Source organism: Rhinoraja longicauda, chromosome 37, assembly GCF_053455715.1.
Source record: "Rhinoraja longicauda isolate Sanriku21f chromosome 37, sRhiLon1.1, whole genome shotgun sequence".
NCBI classification, from domain to species: domain Eukaryota; kingdom Metazoa; phylum Chordata; class Chondrichthyes; order Rajiformes; family Arhynchobatidae; genus Rhinoraja; species Rhinoraja longicauda.
In genome coordinates this window covers 14,407,859-14,428,172 of record NC_135989.1, presented here as the reverse complement: position 1 = coordinate 14,428,172, position 20,314 = coordinate 14,407,859, and the positions used below count along the sequence as shown (strand labels likewise).

At 45.1% G+C, this 20,314-nt stretch overlaps 1 protein-coding gene across 3 annotated transcripts; it reads right to left on the bottom strand.

The window, feature by feature from the left end:
* Positions 1-1,086: 1,086 nt before the first annotated feature.
* LOC144610737 (cysteine protease atg4da-like) lies at positions 1,087-19,044 on the bottom strand. 3 transcript variants are annotated; one of them, XM_078429674.1, is made up of 11 exons: positions 18,890-19,044; positions 12,511-12,697; positions 11,478-11,561; positions 11,139-11,375; positions 9,380-9,743; positions 8,579-8,649; positions 7,061-7,206; positions 6,322-6,400; positions 4,052-4,128; positions 2,505-2,624; positions 1,087-1,883 (listed from the first exon to the last, which is right to left on the bottom strand). In XM_078429674.1, the coding sequence occupies exons 1-11, from the start codon at positions 18,899-18,901 to the stop codon at positions 1,701-1,703; spliced, it is 1,560 nt and encodes a 519-aa protein (XP_078285800.1). In that variant the 5' UTR covers positions 18,902-19,044; the 3' UTR covers positions 1,087-1,700. The 3 variants fall into 3 exon arrangements, with proteins under 3 accessions (XP_078285800.1, XP_078285797.1, XP_078285799.1); XM_078429671.1 differs by having other exon boundaries at positions 12,511-12,820; positions 18,890-19,042; XM_078429673.1 differs by lacking the exon at positions 18,890-19,044 and adding an exon at positions 17,046-18,191 and having other exon boundaries at positions 12,511-12,820.
* Positions 19,045-20,314: the final 1,270 nt, after the last annotated feature.

Genomic DNA, 20,314 nt, shown 5'->3' with positions numbered 1-20,314 from the left:
GAGCACACCAACCCCTGGAGCCCATGTGATCTAACATTCGCCGGCTCTAGGTTGTCCAAGTGCAAGAAAGCATTGTGAAACTCCTGTTCTATTCCAATTACACCTTCAACAAGAACCACGCTTCAGTCACTGGTCTTCTGCATGGCCCACACCAACATCCAGTGGCCCGAATGAGATTTTAATGCTAGTTCGTGTTGAGTTAGAGGCACTAGTGCGTTATTAGGCAAGGCCTAGTTTGAAAGCAGGCTATAGCAAAGAACACATCCCTGGACAAGCTTAGACTTTCAACTCATCACCAAGGAAAATGTGAACCAGAACCCCCAGGTGAAAGGCAACTGAACCCTTTTAACACCCAAAGTAAAATATTACCCAAAAAGAAAGGGTGGAGCGTTAGAAATTTAAAAATGTCACTGCACTGCGTCTGACGGCTGGTATGGATTTGATAATAAACTAAACTTTTTTTTTTAAGTCTAACATTCTTTCCTTTGTTCATGCTAGGGCTCTCAGCCTACAATTTTATACATAAATCTACCAAGCAAAATAGATAAATTGTACCCCATCCGTAGAGAAATATTTTGCCTTTCCTTTTCCCAAAATGAAGATGTGGTTTGGCATTCACACAAAACATTCAGGTCACAATTTTGCCAATGTAATATTCAAACAGAACGTCGTGGGGTAACTTAATGAGTAGCAGCGGCAAAGGAGTGCGGACAGTCTGTGTGCTAACAGGGTACATCCTGACACTCGAGTAAGAATGAGTTGTGAATGGAGGTACTACGGCTTACACACTGTGTGAAGGAGGGTGGCAGAACTCCAAGGGGCAGTTCCGCGGGCTGAGCTGTTTACCTGCCGAGGAGAAAACTAGAGGAATAAAAAATGGCAAATTCAAAGGATCCACAATCAGCCAAAAGGGGAGGAAGGAACTGCAGATGGTGGTTTACGACGAAGATAAGGCACAAAATGCTGGAGTAACTCAGCGGGACAGGCAGAATCTCTGGAGAGAAGGAATGTGTGACGTTTCGGGTTGAGACCCTTCTTCAGTCTGAAGAAGGGTCTCAACCCGAAACGTTACCCATTCCTTCTCTCCAGAGATTCTGCCTGTCCGCTGAGTTACTCCAGCATCTCGTGTCTATCTTCAAAGGAATAATGGGACCAATTAATGGTTCTCAGTGCTCCTGCCCTGGGGAAGCGAGGACGGGCAGGAGTTCCTGCCTTGACTATAATTCAAGCAGAATGGATTGCAACGACACCAGTGGAAGATAGTATCAGATTCAACAACCATTCCTGTCTCTCCTATGAAGCCGAATCCCTCCCTTGCTCACTAATTAAGATCATTAGATGTTAATGATTGGGCAAATCCCAGTGCCAGCACCTCAGCTACATCTACAACAAACCTGTTGCACAACCCGTTTCAATATCAGCCCGCCTGAAATTGCCAATGGCTCAGAGGACCTGCATCAAGCAGACCCACGATCGACACACAGAATTTCAGCACCATTATAAAAGGGAAGGAAAAGGCAACAAGAGCATTCTTAGGAAGAGTTATACCAGTTACCCAGAAAGGTTAATGATTGCCGTGACTCCAAGTCATTATTTAAAGACAACAAAATATAAATATCAGAACATTCGGAGAGGTTCCCAAGTTTGTTCCCTGCTGAAAGGCAGCAGGCACAGATATTTAATTGCGAGTCCATTGCTCGTTAGAGGAAAACAAACTCGTCAGTGCTGTTCCGCTTTGACTTCCCTGGTCTTTCAGACTTGGAGATTTGCACAGTAGTATCCGGTTTGCGAGTGAAGATTTCATCTAGACCATAATCCTGAGCACAGCCCGCTGCAAAGGTGAAAATAGGGTACTTCTCTTTCAAAGACGAGGAACCCAACACCTGAAGGACAGAGAAACTGTTGTTATTAAATTGAATTTGTATTGTTTAAATCATTCTCGAGTTCTCCATGTGTCACAGATGCAATGGTTACGTACAGGTAGTTTAGATACTACTTCAGCATTGGGCTTGGTTTTCTTGGTTGAACACTTATCCTGCTGTTCCAGCACAAGTACTTTGTGTTTTCAATAGTAATTCAACAAAAAAAAATCTTGACACACCCACTGTTTTCCAATCCAGTCCAATGTAGCTCCTTCAACAACATCCATGGCTTTCGACCAACATTTTCCTGACCTCTACGACCACTGAGAACTCTGCCATTCACAAATAGCCTGGCAAGTAGAACCTTATCAAGTGCCGTAGACTGTTTGCCAGAAGGTCAGCACCCTCTATATACAATTAAGAGTGCTTTTCTTTTTTTTATCAAAACTGACCTGGTGCAACAACAGGCTTAAACACCATGTGTTCAAAAGCCTGAACACATCTCAAGCTATTGGTAATCGAAAGCCAACAAAAAATGACTGGTTTACTTTAAAGCTAACTACTCCACTTACTGCTGTGATATCTGACCAGTTACACTTCCTCAGATACCAATACAAGATATTGCATCAATTACTTACTTACCTTTGAAACATTTTCACACAAATTTTCAAAGTCCTCCCTTGTCTTTGCATAAAATCCTATGGTACAGCTGGGATCCATCTTACTGAAGGACAGCTTTCTTGGAGAGATGCAATGAAATGACTGTGGAACAAAATCAACCATAAATAAACAGTTCCCCATGTTGCATGTTACCTTGTATTACAGGTGCACCATTGAAAGCAATTATCGGGATGCATCACAGTGTGGTTTGGGAACAGTTCCATCCAAGACTGCAAGAAATTGCAGCGAATTGTGGATGCAGCCCAGACCATCACACAAACCAACCTCCTTTCCAATGACTCCATCTACACCTCACGCTGCCTCGGCAAAGCCAGCAGCATAATCAAGGACGAGTTGCACCCTGGCCACTCCCTCTTCTCCCCTCTCCCATCAGGCAAAAGGTACAGAAGTGTGAAAACACACATCTCCAGATTCAGGGACAGTTTGTTCCCAGCTGTTGTCAGGTAACTGAATCATCCTACCGCAATCAGAGAGCAGTGCTGAATTACTATCTACCTCATTGGTGAGCCTCGGATTATCCTTGATAGGACTTTGCTGGCTTTACCTTGCACTAAACATTCTTCCCTTATCATGTATCTATACACTGTAAATGGCTCGATTGCAATCATGTATTGTCTTTCCACTGACTGGTTAGCACAAAAGCTTTTCACTGTACCTCAGTACACGTGAAAACAAACCAAACTGAACCAAATGCCTCGAAGCATATCACCAATTAACATTTAAGGAAGCTTTGAGAAACATAACTGCTCTTAAATAGCAGACCATGTAAAGATTAAATAAAGTAGTAAGCTCGTTACCCTGCCTGAAAAAACCTCAACCCAAATATCAAACTATGTTACAATATAAAATTTCACAATGTCAAACAGCAAACACCACTGTGAACTAACAACTTTCCATTCCTCTGCACTAATTCTGGTGCACTGTATAATTAACAAGATTCAATTTTCTCTCTAATAATGTCGTTGTTTTATTTGTAATAAACAAAGAAACTACTGTTTTTAAAATAGCACACACATAATAGTTTTGCAAATGGGCCAGAAAATGAAAAACACCCTTCTAATGCCAAAACAGACAGCCTAATTCTGCTGTCATGATTCAGTCTTTCTGCTCAGTATCCTCCTGACATAAATGTCTCAGCAGCAAAATGCTGAAGTAACTCAGCGGGTCAGGCTGCGTCTCTGGAGAAAAGCAATAGGTTTCGGGTCGAGACCCTTCTTTCTCCTGCTCTACAACACTCATTTGTCCTGAGTACCGTCTATATCTCTCATTCCCCTTTCCCCTGACTCGCAGTCTGAAGAAGGGTCTCGATCTAAAACATCATTTATTCCTTTTCTCCAGAGATGTTGCCTGACTCGCTGAGTTACTCCAGCTTTTTGCGTCCGTCTTCGGTTTAAACCAACATCTAAACCTCCCTACACATAAATATCTCAGCAACTTCTTGGCTAATGGAAACCAGGTGAGCAGCAGGCATGGGGCCCATCCTGTAGCAACGGCCAAGCATTGCTTACCTCCAGTAGGAAGTTGTATTTAGTTACATCCACAACCGGCTGGCAGTAGTGAGGGTCCAAATACAGCAGAAAATCATCTGCAAAGTAATGAAGGTATGAGACGGGAATTGGTTCGGATAGAAGGGCAAATTATACTTAAAAGGCTGACAGTGGAAATGCAATGGTGAAAATTTAAAGACCACATTAAGTCCAGAAATTGTTCATCCCTGTCTGGTGAAAAAATAAAACTTGGAAGGCGGCTCAACTGTGGCTGACGAGGGAAATCGAGGATAGTGTTAAAGCCAAGGAAGAGGCATATAAATTGGCCAGAAGAAGCGGCAAACCAGAGGACTGAGAGAAATTTAGAACTCAGAGGAAGACAAAGGGGGTTAATTAAGAGGGGGAAAAAGAGCATGAAAGAAAGCTTGCAGGGAATATAAAAACTGACTGTAAAAGTTTCTTTAGGTATGTAAAAAGGAAAAGATTAGTGAAGACGAATATAGGTCCCTTCCATATAATCATATCGAAAGGCGTTGCTGGCTCAAAGGGCTGAATAGCCTACTCCTGCACCTATTTTCTATGTTTCTATGAGAATATGTATAACTTCACTGTAAATCAAACTTCCACTGAAAACATGCATCCTCAGCTGGCAGATTTTTGGGGACAATTTGCCAGATTTCTGTGTTCGCAGGCCTAGTGAGCCTTTACAGTTAACACAACTTTCCACTTTTTTCCTTATTCTGTTCAGCATAATTCGCACCTACATATCCAAAATCTCTAAAGGTTATCAGTAGTGGCGGAAAAAATAAAAACTACAGTTAAGGAAGTGGTAACAAGGCACAGAAAATAATTGTTGGAATAAACAATTAATCTGGATTATTGAAACTCTTACCACATTGAGTATATTTTTGAGGTTGTAACTACCAGAATTGATTTGGACTTTAGAGATACAGTAGATAAAATATCCATTGATTTGGCCAAGTGGAATTCTTTGCCACAGAAGGCTGTGGAGGCAAAGTCAGTGGATATATTTAAGACAGAGATAGATAGATACTTGATTAGTACGGGTGTGAGGTTTTGGGGAGAAGGTAGGAGAGTGGGGTTAGGAGGGAGAGATAGATCAGCCATGATTGAATGGCGGAGTAGATTTGATGGGCCGAATGGCCTAATTCTGCTCCTATCATTTATGATGAACAACATACTGATTTAGGCTTTAGAGATACAGTGCGGAAACATGCCCTTCGGCCCACCGAGTCCATGCTGACCAGCAATCACCCCACACACTACCACTATCCAACACACCAGGGAGCTTTGAGGATCTTCAACACTGGAATTTATGAAAATTTTGGATTACATGAGATTGTGGAGAGACAGACAGGCACAGATTGATGAGGGAACATGGGGGGGGGGGGGGGGCGGAAAGGTGTCACAAAGGAAGGATAAATGTTGCAGCCATTTGGTGTTGGACATCGGCTGCTCCCAATCCAGTGAGATAACAAACATTCATAAATCATCATAAAAATACATTAAAGTAAAATAAAATCTCAAGTACCCACAAGTGAAAGTCAGTGGGTTCAATCCTTCACCACTTGCACGCTTCAATTGAGAACTGAATGCACCAAGTGTTTTTCATTTGTGTGAAATGCAAACGTACTATATTCCCTCCCAGCAAATGTTTGCCAATGATGCAGATGCTGTTGTTACTTCCAGCATTATTCCCCTGGTCCTGAGCCCCACACAAATCACTGTCCCTTCCCAGCCAGATGAAGAATAACTAAGATGAGAGCAGGTAGATACAAAATGCTGGAGTAACGCAACGGGACAGGCAGCGTCTCTGGAGACAAGGAATGGGTGGCGTTTCGGTTCGACACCCTTCTTCAGAATCTGTAGGAATGGGTGACGTCTGAAGAAGGGTCTCGATCCGAAACGTCACCCATTCCTTCTCTCCAGAGATGCTGCCTGTCCCGCTGAATTACTCCAGCATTTTGTGTCTACCTTCAATTTAAACCAGCATCTGCAGTTCTTTCTTACACATAAGATGAGAGCAGTCCTGAACTACTATCCACCTCAATTGGAGACCCTCGGACTGTCTTTGATTGGACTTTACTGGCTTTACCTTGCACTGAACTTTCTTCCCTTATCAAGTATCTGTTCACTGTGAATGGCTCGATTGTAATCATGCATAGTCTTTCTGCTGACTGGTTAGCACGCAGCAAAAGCTTTTCACTGTACCTCGGTACACGTGACAATAAACGAAACTAAACTAAACTGCATTAAACATCAATACCTACCTTGAAATCCAATGAAGTAAAGCGAGTGCTTTGGTTTCCCACCAATGATTCCAATGCAACATTCAAGCTTCAGGATCTCCTGCAAACGTACAATAATTAGATGCCTGGTACACTTCCACAAGATCATAAGAAGGCCGCAAGGATATCATATCATATCATATCATATATATACAGCCGGAAACAGGCCTTTTCGGCCCTCCAAGTCCGTGCCGCCCAGCGATCCCCGTACATTAACACTATCCTACACCCACTAGGGACAATTTTTACATTTACCCAGCCAATTAACCTACATACCTGTACGTCTTTGGAGTGTGGGAGGAAACCGAAGATCTCGGAGAAAACCCACGCAGGTCACGGGGAGAACGTACAAACTCCTTACAGTGCAGCACCCGTAGTCAGGATTGAACCCGAGTCTCCGGCGCTGCATTCGCTGTAAAGCAGCAACTCTACCGCTGCGCTACCGTGGGCCAGGGAGATGCACATCAGCAGGGAAGCGGCAAGAACTGGAATCAAAAGGAGCAAGACAAATTGCCTGAAGGGCAGGCACATGTCAGGGACACGTGTTTATTCAGAACTATGGTATCAACCCAAATCCAGGTAAAAGCATGCACCCTTGAGATGAACCTTAATGTACACAGCATTTAAAAAGCAAAATCACTATCAGAGCTGATGGGCGTGAAGGTTACACATACACAATTGTTCAAAACATTGATAATCCAATATTAACCGCACTGTTTACCTTTACACATTGCATGTACACCGGGTTGAGACTTTCACCTCCGAGTCGAACAGGCACCAGGATAATGACGGACTTCCAATCCAAACCAGGAACTTTTCTACCCTTCAGTTGTATCTCACAGAGATTCACCACATCACCTTTGTACACTGCCACAGAGGGAAAAATAGTTGGCAACTTCAAACATGCAAAAACAAGTATTCTCCGAGTCCGTGCCGACCAGCGATCACCCCAAACACTAGCACTATAAGAAAATAACTGCAGATGCTGGTACAAATCAAAGGTATTTATTCACAAAATGCTGGAGTAACTCAGCAGGTCAGGCAGCATCTCGGGAGAATACACTAGAACTATGCTACACACCAGGGAAAATTTATCATTTTTACAGAAGCCGATCAACCTACAAACCTGTACGTCTTTGGAATGTGGGAGGAAACTGGAGCTCCCAGGGAAAAGCCCTGCGGTCACAGGAAGAACATACACACTCAGTCCGAAGAAGGGTCTCGACCCGAAACGTCACCCATTCCTTCTCTCCTGAGATGCTGCCTGACCCGCTGAGTTACTCCAGCATTTTGTGTCTACCTTCAATTTGAACCAGCATCTGCAGTTATTTTCCTACACACTCCGTGTAGTCAGGATCGAACCATGGTCTCTGGTGCTGTAGGCAGCAACTCTACCACAGTGCCCCTTTCATTCACCAGTGTGTACAAATCACCGTAATCTGATTACCAACCCTCTACAAATGAAAAAAAAAAGAAAAGAAAACGCAACGTGTTGGAGTAACTCAGTGGGTCAGACAGCATCTCTGGAGAACTTGGATCAGTGACATTTCAGGTCAGGACCCTTCTTCAAACTGATCGTAGTTTGGGGGGGGGGGAAGCAGAAAAAGCTGGAAGAGAGGTGGGGGAGGACAAGGCCTGGCAAGTGATAGGTGGATACAGGAGAGGGGGGGCTTTGCTTGGCAGATTGGCACAGGAAAGAGATAAGAGTGCAAGGTAAAGAGAGGTGTGAAATATAAAACCAGCCAGGATGTGGGCAGGGGTGTTAATTAAATTTGGAGAATACAATGTTCTTACCATTGGTTTGAAAACTACCAAGTGGAAATAGGTGCCGATTATCCAGTTTCCTGTATCCACCTATCACTTGCTACGGTATGTGGTGCCTACCTCTTTTCCAGCATTTCCCACAAAAGCTAACCCTGCCCCTAATGTAGAAGGGTGCCGAACCAAAACGTGTCCATGTACTTCAGAAAGGCTGCCTGACCCAGTGAGTACTCCAGCACTTTGTCCTTTTTTTTTAAACAGCATCTGCCTTCTATCAATAGAAAGTATTTTTATATTTACTCTGCCAACATTGTGTATTTTATGAACCTTGATAAAATCTGAAATAATTAAAATTAAATGTATATACCTCTATCTGCAGTAAGTAACCTCAATTTAAAAGCGAGTTCTAATCTCACCAGGTTACAAGTCGCGCAGCGCTCAATGTTTACACCCATGAAGAATCAGTGTGCATGTTCACCTGTGCAATCCTGTGATACATAGACAGCAATGCCCAGTGATTCAGAGTCTTCAGCTTTTTCCACTGCTTTTCTAAAAACAAAATGGAGGCCCAGTTTTATGATAGCACGTGACAACGAAGGCACGACTGCAAACCAACTTAGCTTCCCAATATTTCTTCAGGCCCATCTTTCCAAAGGTCTTTCTGATTCTCAACCATGTGGCATTCCCATACACAGCAGAGTGAAAAAAAAACAATTCAATAATGAGAATCACTGCAGCCCCAATCTGAACATGCAGAGTCTTCAGCAGAGGCTGCGATCACTGAAGAACACTCAAGGGAAAAGAGTTCTGGATAATATTTGCTCTCTGGCCAATGAATAAATTCCACTAGATTAACTGGCAAGATCAGGTAATTTAACCCAGATAAACCACATTAAACCACACCCAGATTCCAACAACTCTCAACGTGAAAGAATTTCTCCCTCAAATCACCTATAAATCCCCCTACCCCTTCTACCTGTGTCCTCTTGTTTTGGAGAACCCCACCATCGGAATAAAATTCTTACTATCTACCCCATTCATCCCACCAGGTTTATATAGCTCTATGTCATCCCTCAGCCTCCTCTGCTCTATGGAAAATAAACCCAGCCTGTCTAATCACTCCTTATAATCTATAGGCTCCAATCCAAGCAATATCCTGGTGAATCTTCAGTTACTACTCTAGCACACTCGCACCTTTCTTGTAGTATTACTTTGGACTCTGATTGGTAATGTGCTACACAAATACAACTTTCCATTCCCTTTCCCAAACTTCACTTACTTGATTATATGTGCTACGATGGATGGGCCGTACCAGTCTCCAGCCTTCTTTCCAGAGCTCTTTCCGTATTCTACGAGCTGATGTACTCCAAATGGGGCCTTGGGGTGGTCACCAAACCAGGAAATGATTTTTCGATGCTCCATTTCCTCTTTGTCCATTCTGAAGGGGTCAGCGTTGGCCCGTCTCAATGTCCGTGCCCGGGCCTGTGGAACCGCGGATCCTTGGCCATGGAGGCTTCTACTTCTGTCCAATTGCGAGCCAAGGACTTCAGAGAAAGCTGACCAGTTTGGGATGTTGGACCTGGATGGCGATCTGGTTTCGGCCTCTGACTCAACAGACAGTAACACATCGGGCCAGATCCAGTCTAAAGGAAAGACGGCCATTTAAAACGAGGGCTAGCAATATTAGAAAATAAATTCATCCAAGATAGGAAGTTTACAATGATGTAAAAGCAGAAAATGATGGAAATGCACGGCAGTTCAATCCATGGATCCATGGACACAAACTATTCAATTACCTTTCATCAAAACTGAGCTCGAAATAAGCTGTTTAATTATGTTTAATTAAGCTCACACCGGGTTTTCCCAATGTAGGTGGCAGAGGACAGAAAGAACACAGCAAACATTCATGGCCGCTGCCCATCCTCTAGTATACCCCAAAGTGGCAACTTTTCATTAGAGAAAAGACAGTCGCAAACACAAAGTTATATATGGTAGGAAAAGATCCCATTAAAAGACATTTGGACAGGGACATGGATAGGAAAGGTTTAGCGGGATAAGAGCCAAACGCAGGCAAATGGGACAAGCTCAGACGGGGCTGAAGAGCTTGTTTCCATGCTGTACGACTTCAAGTCAAGTCAAATTTATTTGTCACATACACATACACGATGTGCAGTGAAATGAAAGTGGCAATGCCTGCGGATTGTGCACAAAAAATTACAGTTACAGCATATAAATAAAGTTAATAAGTTACTATAGTGTAGACAAAAATTTAGTCTCTGGGGTTATAAAAGTTGACAGTCCTGATGGCCTGTGGGAAGAAACTCCGTCTCATCCTCTCCGTTTTTACAGCGTGACAGCGGAGGCGTTTGCCTGATCGTAGCATCTGGAACAGTCCGTTTTACTGGGGTGGCAGGGGTCCCTCATGATCTTGCTTGCTCTGGATCTGCACCTCCTGATGTATACTTTGACTCAAATCTGATCCTGTTTTCACCAGGAGTGGATTGGCACTGACCAGGAGCAGGAGTGATTCCTCCACTTTAGTTTAAGGACAGGGAACTGCAGAACCTCTATTGCTAACCTCAGTACCAGGTGACGATTTAGTTCATAAGTGATAGGAGCAGAATTAAGTTATTCGGCCCATCAGGTCTACTCCACCATTCAATCATGGGCTGACCTATCTCTCCATCTCAACCCCATTCTCCTGCCTTCTCCCCTTAACCCCTGACACCCGTACTAATCAAGAATCTAGCAATCTCTGCCTTAAAAATATTCATTGATTTGGCCAAGTGGAATTCTTTGCCACAGAAGACTGTGGAGGCAAAGTCGGTGGATATATTTAATGCAGAGAAAGATACTTGATTAGTACGGTGTCAGAGGTTTTGGGGAGAAGGTAGGAGAATGAGGTTTGGAGGGAGAGATAGATCAGCCATGATTGAATGGTGGAGTAGACTTCATGAGCCGAATGGCCTAACTCTCCTCCAATCACTTATGATGAACAACAATCAGGGGTAAAACATAAAACAAAATGCAAAGTTTACTTCGAGAGAGAAGATGGACAAGTAGTCCTTGGGCAAGCAGCATCTGTCCGCTGCGTAACATGCAGCCCCAGCCACAATCCGTGGTCCAAATTGAACCTTCCAGCGGTGGAAATTCACGACGGTATGTCAACCAGATTCGAGAGCCAAAGTCCTTCCTGAACAACTCCACTACGGGAGGAGGAGCATTTTGGTTGTCTCTTGCCTCGTGAACAGATTCTGGACTTGGTGGCGAATCATCTGATGGTGGGGAAAGAGATGGTTTTGTTATTACTAGTTCTTGATGGTTAGCAACATTCAAAAGGTCACAGTGCGTCCCAGACCCAGAAATGAACGCGTTACCTTCTGACTCAAACTGGTAGCACCGTCCCAGCAGAAAAATAGGGGAGGTTTTGCTGAAATTTGTCCTTCCTTTCACCACCCAGCCTGCAGAAACACAAATCGGTTAGTACAGCCCGTTACTAAAGGCAACTCTTTATAACTCAAGTGCTGACAACACTAGGTAAAAAGGAAGATGGTTGGGAACCAACACGGGACAATACATTCAGGGCTGAATGGGAAATTAAGTGAGAAACAATATATAGGTGTGAGAAGACACTATACACTGGGATCAGCCAATCATCCCTGTCCCGCCTGCAATTGGTCCAAAACGCTGCAGCGAGACTCCTGACGGGTACCCGTAAAAGAGACCACATTACCCCGATTCTGACCTCTCTCCACTGGCTCCCAGTACAGTACAGAATCAACTTCAAGCTCCTCCTATTCACATACAAAGCCCTAAACTGGCTTGCCCCCCCCCCCCCCCATATAAAAAATCTTCTAACCCACCACTCTATCTCCAGGTCCCTCAGGTGGGCTGACTTGGGGCTACTGAGGCTTAAGCTCAGGGGTGACCGCGCTTTTGCGGTTGCAGCTCCTAGACTGTGGAACAGCATCCCTCTCCCCATCAGAACTGCCCCCTCCATCGACTCCTTTAAGTCCAGGCTCAAAACCTATTTCTACTCCCTAGCGTTTGAGGCCCTCTGAGGGGGCGCTGTGAACTGTTTATGTATGTGCTGTTATGTTTGTGTACCATTGTATGTTCGTTCTTAGTACCTGAACTGATGTACAGCACTTTGGTCAACGTGGGTTGTTTTTAAATAGACAATAGGTGCAGGAGGAGGCCATTCGGCCCTTCGAGCCAGCACCGCCATTCAATGTGATCATGGCTGGTCATTCTCAATCAGTACCCCGTTCCTGCCTTCTCCCCATACCCCCTGACTCCGCTATCCTTAAGAGCTCTATCTAGCTCTCTCTTGAATGCATTCAGAGAATTGGCCTCCACTGCCTTCTGCTATACAAATAAAATTGACTTGACTTGACCAAGTGCCCTCACCATATTTGACATTGTTCCATGCCGTCATAAACTTAGCTTTAATCTTGTCCACCTCGTCTGGTTCGTTGGGTTGGGGTCTCTCTGGCAAATTATACTGGCCATTCCAGTTGTTCTCTCGCTCACTGGCTCCTAGGGGCAGTCGCCTCTTAGAATCCGAGGGAGTCACATCTTCTTGGCTCTGGATGTACTGAACGGCAGAAGGCGAGACAGAATTCATTGGTCACGTGGTTAATGGTCAAAAGACACAGCATCAGTGAGCAGTGCATTGATTCCTTTGCCTCCTGGCCATCTAAATTACACAAAGGAAATCCTGGAAGAGAAAAAAAATTACACAACATATTAAAAACCAGCAAATGTTTGGTCATTTTCAAAATTCAAAAGGAACAGATCTAGAACCAAAAGGAACACAAAATAGGCTAAAGACTCAGCTGAGGGTGAAAGACACAAAAGGCAGCAACATTTGCTGGACTGTGTCGGAAGGAACTGTAGATGCTAGTTTACACTGAAGGTAGACACAAAATGCTGGAGTAATTCAGCGGGAGAGGCAGCATTTTTAGATAGAGGAACGGGTGATGTTGCAGGTCGAGATCCTTCATCAGCCAGTCTGTCCCACTGAGTATCTCCACCTTGTTAAATATATAGTATTTCCTTCTTCCCCATGAACTTGCCATTGTGCTGTTTAACTCTCCTTCTCCGTTCCATCAGCTCCACTTCTCGAAAGCTTCATGGAAGACATTTCATCTAAATTTCTATCATATTTATGGTATATACTTTAGATTCACATCTCTACTACAACTACCAAACTCTACACTTTAGTGGCAGCGCAGTGGTAGAGTTGCTGCCTCACTGGGTACGATCCTGACCTCAGGTGCTGTCTGTACATTCTCGCTGTGACTGCCCGAGTTTTCTCAAGGTGCTCCAGTTTCCTCCCACATCCCAAAGTCGTGCAGGTTTGTAGGTTAATTGGTTTCTGTAAAATTGTCCCTATGTGCATAGGATAGAACTAGTATCACAAAATGCTGGAGTAACTCAGCAGGTCAGGCAGCATCCCTGGAGAGAAGGAATGGGTGACGTTTCGGGTCACCTATTCCTTCTCTCCAGAGATGCTGCCTGACCTGCTGAGTTACTCCAGCATTTTGTGATACCTTCAATTTGTACCAGCATCTGCAGTTATTTTCCTACATAACTAGGACAGAACTAGTATATGGGTGATCGCTGGTTGACGCGGACTCAGTGGGCTTAAGGGCCTGTTTCCAAGCTGCATCTCTTAACTCAACTAACCTTCACCACATTGCGGCTGCTGTTTAAAGAAACTCCAAGTGGATTATTCTATTTTAAAATAGGAAGTTATGTCCTTAAATAGATCCATTAGTTGCTGCCTTAATACAACCATGTGCAGTTCTGACCTTGATAGCCTCCTCTCTCTCTCCAGCATGCTGCTACTTACAGAGTGCATCACAGTACCTTCTGAACCTTATTACCGACAATTACAAAATGTGTGATATAAAAACAGACTCGATCTCCAGAGTCATCCATGTTCCATTTCCTCCAATCACCTGTCTAACCAGTTCTGAAATACTAACGTAGTCTGTTCTGTTCAGTAATTATGTGCTACATTCCACTGCCTTAAATGTAGACACAAGGAACTGCAGATGCCGGTTTACAAAGAGTAGAGTATGAAAAAGGGTGCTGACTTGAAACGTTGCCTATCCATATCCTCCAGAGATACTGCTTGACCTGCTGAGTTACTCTAGCACGTTGATTATTTTTCTCCCAGCTTTGAAACCCCGTTTTAAAACAAACTACTTCACTGTCGTAAAACTGCTTACATTTAGCTTTGTATCGACATACTCTTGCTCCAGACCCGTCACTGAAAACTAAGCGTTGGTTTCATCTGTCTCACCCTTTTTGTCATAAATACATCAAATGTTTTGTTAGCACGCAACAAAGTGTACTGTGATACACTCTGTAAGTAGCAGCTGCTGGAGGGAGAGGAGACTATCAAGGTCAGAACTGCACATGGCTGTATTAAGGCAGCAACTAATACGATCATGTATTGTCTTTCTGCTGACTAGATAGCACGCAACAAAAGCTTTACACTGTACCTCGGTAAATGACAATAAATAAACTAATCTAAACAAATCAGGTCTTCATCTCTGTTCTAAAGAAAACAACCATAAGATGAAAGATCTCAAATGATTGTGAACCTTCAAAATTCTCTCCCTCAGAAAGTATGGAGAATGAATCACTGAATATGTTCAGGACTGGAAGAGAAAGATTTGTGAACTACAGCAGAGCGGATTATCGGAAATTCAGTAGACTTGAAACCATGGTCAGAGCAGAGTTGACTTTATTGAATACTTAAGATAGACACAAAATGCTGGAGTAACTCAGGCAGCATCTCTGGCGAGAAGGAAAGGGTGACGTTTCAGGTCTAGACCCTTCTTCAGACTGAGAATTCTGAGAAGACTGAGAAGGTTCTCGACCCGAAATGTCACCCATTCCTTCTCTCCAGATATGCTGTCTGTCCTGCTGAGTTACTCCAGCATTTTGTGTCAACAGCTGCAGCTCCTTCCTACTTTACTGAATAGCTCATTAGGCTCAAGGGGCTGCATGGCCTATTCCAGCTGCTATTTCAAGTTCTTAAGAGCAGCAATGTCACAGGACCACCATCTGTACCAAGTAATACACCATCCCAATCTGCCACTAATCCAAATGCTGGGCCTATACTCAGGTTGTATTTAGAGCTGCTGCAAGATCAAATTACAAGCTTGCCCCGGCGGGATTCAAGATGGCAACCACCACCTTAAGGACTGAAAGCATACATTGTGGCTCCATTGCTCCTGTAATGAGTTCCACAAGATGTTTGGGACAATAGTGCATTAGCTTAGTTACTCTGAGTACATTCCAAAGATTTTAAATTGAACAGTTCTTTTGTAGGTACAGCGCTGCCCTTTGGTAGACAAGAGGAGAATTACGGTACTATTGTTCTCTCCAAATGGACCATACTTAAGGCATTATCCAGGACATTAAATACTAAATTACACTGTTATGGTGTGTAGAGTTGCCCATTTCAATATGTTGTAAAGCTTGTGCCAGGACTGTCTGTGCTACCACAGGTACAGTCAGTACTGGGTTATTAATTTTTCTCATAAATAACAATCCCCAGGCAAAAGGAGCTCAATTATCCCAGGTTTAAAACCAAATTTCCAAAGCCAAAACAAAATGTTGAGGCACAAAATAATGAGCACTGCTCAATAATAAATAGGAGATTAAACTATCTATTTGCTCTGCTGGTTGACATCTCAAAGCTTTTGTTTGGAGATCTGTTTGAGGAATTAAAGTTCAAATTGTAGGAAAGAGCCAAGACTGAAAAGAGTTAGAAAATGGAAAGTAATTTACATTGCATGAAATTCACAAGACTCAACTTAGTCTTTAAGACATCATGGTAGGAAAAGCTGACGGATGAATTCAAGAGATTTAAGATTCCAATAAAAGACAATCTACAATGGAAGACAGTGCAATGTGCTGGTGCTTGTTGACTTACGCCAACATGCCGTTTGGCAAAGCAGGTTACATCCTGGTTTCCAAATGCTTCAATGGTTTCCACATGGTTATTGGAACATCGTCCAGCCCAACCACAAAATAAAGATTTCCACTGTATCTCAGTACAGGCGACAATAAAAGACTAATATAATTTTTTTTCCACTTTTTAGAAAATGATTTTGATACGGTAACAGAAGTAGCCAGTTAGCTGAAGTTGCTGAATTCAGAATTGATTTTGGAAGCCTGTAATGTGCACAGGTGCTGCGTTGTTTTAAGGGAACAGGAGCTCACAGACAAGAGGTGAGATTGAGAGGCAGAATTGAAGTGACAGATAACAGGAAGTTTGGGATTACCTCTGCAAACTCAATGCCGATACTTTACAAACTGCTCATCTAGTCTGTATTTGGTTTCTCTAATACAGAGAAGACCACATGGTGAACAACCAATGCATACTAAACTGGAAACATAACCTCCAGAACTGACTACTTATGTTGTAATTCATTTATTTGGAACATTGAGTCCAATTTTTTCCCCCTTTCCGTTAGTAAAGCCTAACTTGTAGGGCATTTCCTATTCTTATAATTACCCTCAATTGGGATACAGTTCCCTTATAATTAAAAGGCTTTCAGTAACATTCACCACCAGCTCTGCTGAATTATCATCCGTACAGCTATTGGCCTTTTACAAATTGAATTATATACAAATTGAATCAAAATTATGAACTTTAGAATCAAACTAAATATACTCTCCCACTTAAAGAGTAATGTAATAAATATTGACATTTCTTGATAGATCATTTAACAAGCTGATAAGTTCTAGGAGCAGAATTAGGCCATCCGGCCCATCAAGTCTACTCCACCATTCAATCATAACTGAGTCACGGCAATTGTTTTACAAACATTGCAATTACAACTTCACCTTTTGTGAAGAAATCTGGCAGCACGAAGAAACTTCCATATAGTGATCAAGGTAAAAAAGAAAACACTCACAGTCGAGTCGAGTGGTGAACAGCTACAAATGGTTCGGGATGTCTCCGTGAAAGTGAGAGAAGTTGTAAACGCACCCAAATCTGCCACTGGGACATGTAGCTACAATAAGCCTGTGGGTATCATGAACTAACACAGCCTGCCTGCTACACACTACACCACTCCTGGATGCTCCATTGGCAGTTAAGAGTGAGAGGGATGGCAGAGGGATGGCAGGAGGCAGAGGGATGGCAGGAGGCAGAGGGATGGCAGGAGGCAGAGGGATGGCAGGAGGCAGAGTCAAGGAGGAAGAAGCAGATGGATGGGAGAAGGTAGAGGGATGGGAGGAGGTAGAAGCAGAGGGACAGGAGGAGGTAGAGGGAAGGGTAGAGGGATGGGAGGAGGTAGAAGCAGAGGAGGTAGAGGGATGGGTAGAGGCAGAGGGTTGGGAGGAGGAATGGGTAGAGGGACGGGAGTAGGTAGAGGGGAGGTAGAGGGATGGGAGGAGGGGGATGGGAGGAGGTTGGGAGAGGTGGAGGGACGGGAGGTAGAGCAGAGGGTTGGGAGGAGGTTGGGAGAGGTGGAGGGACGGGAGGAGGTAGAGGGACAAGAGGAGGCAGAGGGTTGTGAGGAGGGAGGAGGTTGTGAGGCGGTAGAGGGACAGGAGGAGGTTGTGAGGAGGTAGAGGGACAGGAGGAGGTGGAGGGACAGGAGGTTTCAGAGGGTTGTGAGGAGGGAGGAGGTTGTGAGGAGGGAGGAGGTTGTGAGGCGGTAGAGGGACAGGAGGAGGTTGTGAGGAGGTAGAGGGACAGGAGGAGGTGGAGGGACAGGAGGTTTCAGAGGGTTGTGAGGAGGGAGGAGGTTGTGAGGAGGGAGGAGGTTGTGAGGCGGTAGAGGGACAGGAGGAGGTTGTGAGGAGGTAGAGGGACAGGAGGAGGTGGAGGGACAGGAGGTTTCAGAGGGTTGTGAGGAGGGAGGAGGTTGTGAGGAGGGAGGAGGTTGTGAGGCGGTAGAGGGACAGGAGGAGGTTGTGAGGAGGTGGAGGGACAGGAGGTTTCAGAGGGTTGTGAGGAGGGAGGAGGTTGTGAGGCGGTAGAGGGACAGGAGGAGGTTGTGAGGAGGTAGAGGGACAGGAGGAGGTGGAGGGACAGGAGGAGGCAGAGGGACAAGAGGAGGTAGAGGGACGGGAGTAGGTGTAGAGGGTTGTGAGGAGGGAGGAGGTTGTGAGGAGGTAGAGGGACGGGAGTAGGTGTAGAGGGTTGTGAGGAGGGAGGAGGTTGTGAGGAGGTAGAGGGACGGGAGTAGGTGTAGAGGGTTGTGAGGAGGGAGGAGGTTGTGAGGAGGGAGGAGGTTGTGAGGAGGTAGAGGGTTGGGAGGAGGTAGAGGGTTGGGAGGAGGTAGAGGGTTGGGAGGAGGTAGAGGGTTGGGAGGAGGTGGGGGGACAGGAGGAGGCAGAGGGACGGGAGTAGGTGTAGAGGGTCGGCAGATGTCGAGGCAAGGGGGGGATGCGATGCCCTCTGCTCTGTATGCGGCCCGGTCCTTGTCCTGTCGCGTCCGCAGCGTTAAAGGTCCCGTCTCCACGCTGACCCCTGCCCGCTGCGGGGCGGGTGAGCGACCAATCACAGGGCAGATAGGATAAGGGTATGATCGACGCCCTCACGGCCCAATCGCGGGGCAGATATTCAGATGATTGACGGCCGACAAGCCATTCACAGGGTGCTAAAGGGGCGTGTCTACACAAACACGGACCAATCACAATGTGCCAAAGGGGCGGGGCCGCAGCAGCCAATGGCCGCCGGGCCCGCCCCTATACTGTACCGTCGGGCCGAGCCGCCGCCGCCAGTGCCGCGCTTTAAATTAACGCTCACCTCCACCCGCATCTCCTCGCGCACTCGCCTGCCGGGGAGCGTGGCGGCGGCGGCGTCGTCGCCGAGTTTTTAAAACGGCCTCTTTAGGCCATGGCGTGTGGACGGACGAGGGATTAAAGCGGCGGCGAGCGGCCGTTCCACAACAATCGTCACCACCGGGAACCAACTGTGAGGAGCGGCGCCTTCACCGAGGTCTCCGCCTCGCCGCCGACAGCGCCACCCGTGGCCACGGAGGAACTGCAGCGAAGAGGGGACGCTGACTCGTGCCTGAGGTTTCAATGAATGAATGAATGTTTTACACAAGTGACAGTGAAATTCTCTGCTTGCATACCCAAGGTATGCAAATAGTTGCCCATAAAGCGCGTTTACAAAGTTATGTAAGCATTCGTGCATTTATGTAAGTCAGTCTTTAGTCAGAGGGTGGTGAATCTGTGCAACTCATTGCCACAGAGGGATGTGGAGGCCAAGGCAGTGGATACTTTTAAGGCAGAGATAGATTCTTGATTGGAACAGGTGTCAAGGGTTATGGGGAGAAGGCAGAAAAATGGGATTATGAGGCTGAGATCAGCCACGATTGAATGGCGCAGTGCACTCGATGGGCCAACTGGCCTAATTCTGCTCTTACAACTTATTAACTTCTGAATAGTGTAAGAAAATAATTGCAGATGCTGGTACAAATCGAAGGTATTTATTCACAAAATGCTGGAGTAACTCAGCAGGTCAGGCAGCATCTCAGGAGAGAAGGAATGGGTGATGTTTCGGGTCAAGACCCTTACTGAAGAAGTGTCTCGACCCAAAACATCACCCATTCCTTCTCTCCTGAGATGCTGCCTGACCTGCTGAGTTACTCCAGCATTTTGTGAACTTTGGAATAGTGGTAGAGTTTCTGCCTTACAGCGTCAGAGACCCAGGTCCGATTCTGACAACAGCTACTGTCTGTATGGAGTTTGTACGTTCCCCCGTAATCTGCGTGGGTTTTCTCCGGGAGTTTCAGTTTCCTCCCATACTCCAAAGACATACAGGTTTGTAGGCTGATTGGCTTCGGTAAAATTGTAAATTGTCTCTAGTGTGTGTAGGATAATGTTAGTGTGCGGGAATCGCAGGTCGGTGTAGACTCAGTGGGCTAGTTTCTGCACTGTATCTCTAAACTAAAAAAACTAGATGGAAAAGGGCTGATTGGGGATAGTCATCATGGCTTTGTACGTGGGTGGTCATGTCTCACGAATCTGATCGAGTTTTTTGAAGTATTGTGTTCAATTTCAAGCATCATGTTGTCAAGCTCGAAAGGGTACAGAAAAGATTTACAAGGACGTTGCCAAGACTCGACGGTCTTATTTATAGAAAGAGGTTGAGTAGGCTGCAGCTCTATTCCTTGGAACACAGGAGGATGAGGAATGATCTTGTAGAGGTGTATAAAATCATGAG

What these genes read in the sequence shown, in the direction of transcription:
- LOC144610737 (XM_078429671.1), bottom strand. Translation starts at nt 12,727, where the DNA reads ATGAATTCTGTCTCGCCTTCTGCCGTTCAGTACATCCAGAGCCAAGAA. An exon ending in CTACCAGTTTGAGTCAGAAG is followed by an intron (nt 11,376 to 11,477) that starts GTAACGCGTTCA and finishes CCCCACCATCAG; the next exon opens with ATGATTCGCCACCAAGTCCA. An exon ending in TGTACATGCAATGTGTAAAG is followed by an intron (nt 6,401 to 7,060) that starts GTAAACAGTGCG and finishes GTACGTTTGCAG; the next exon opens with GAGATCCTGAAGCTTGAATG.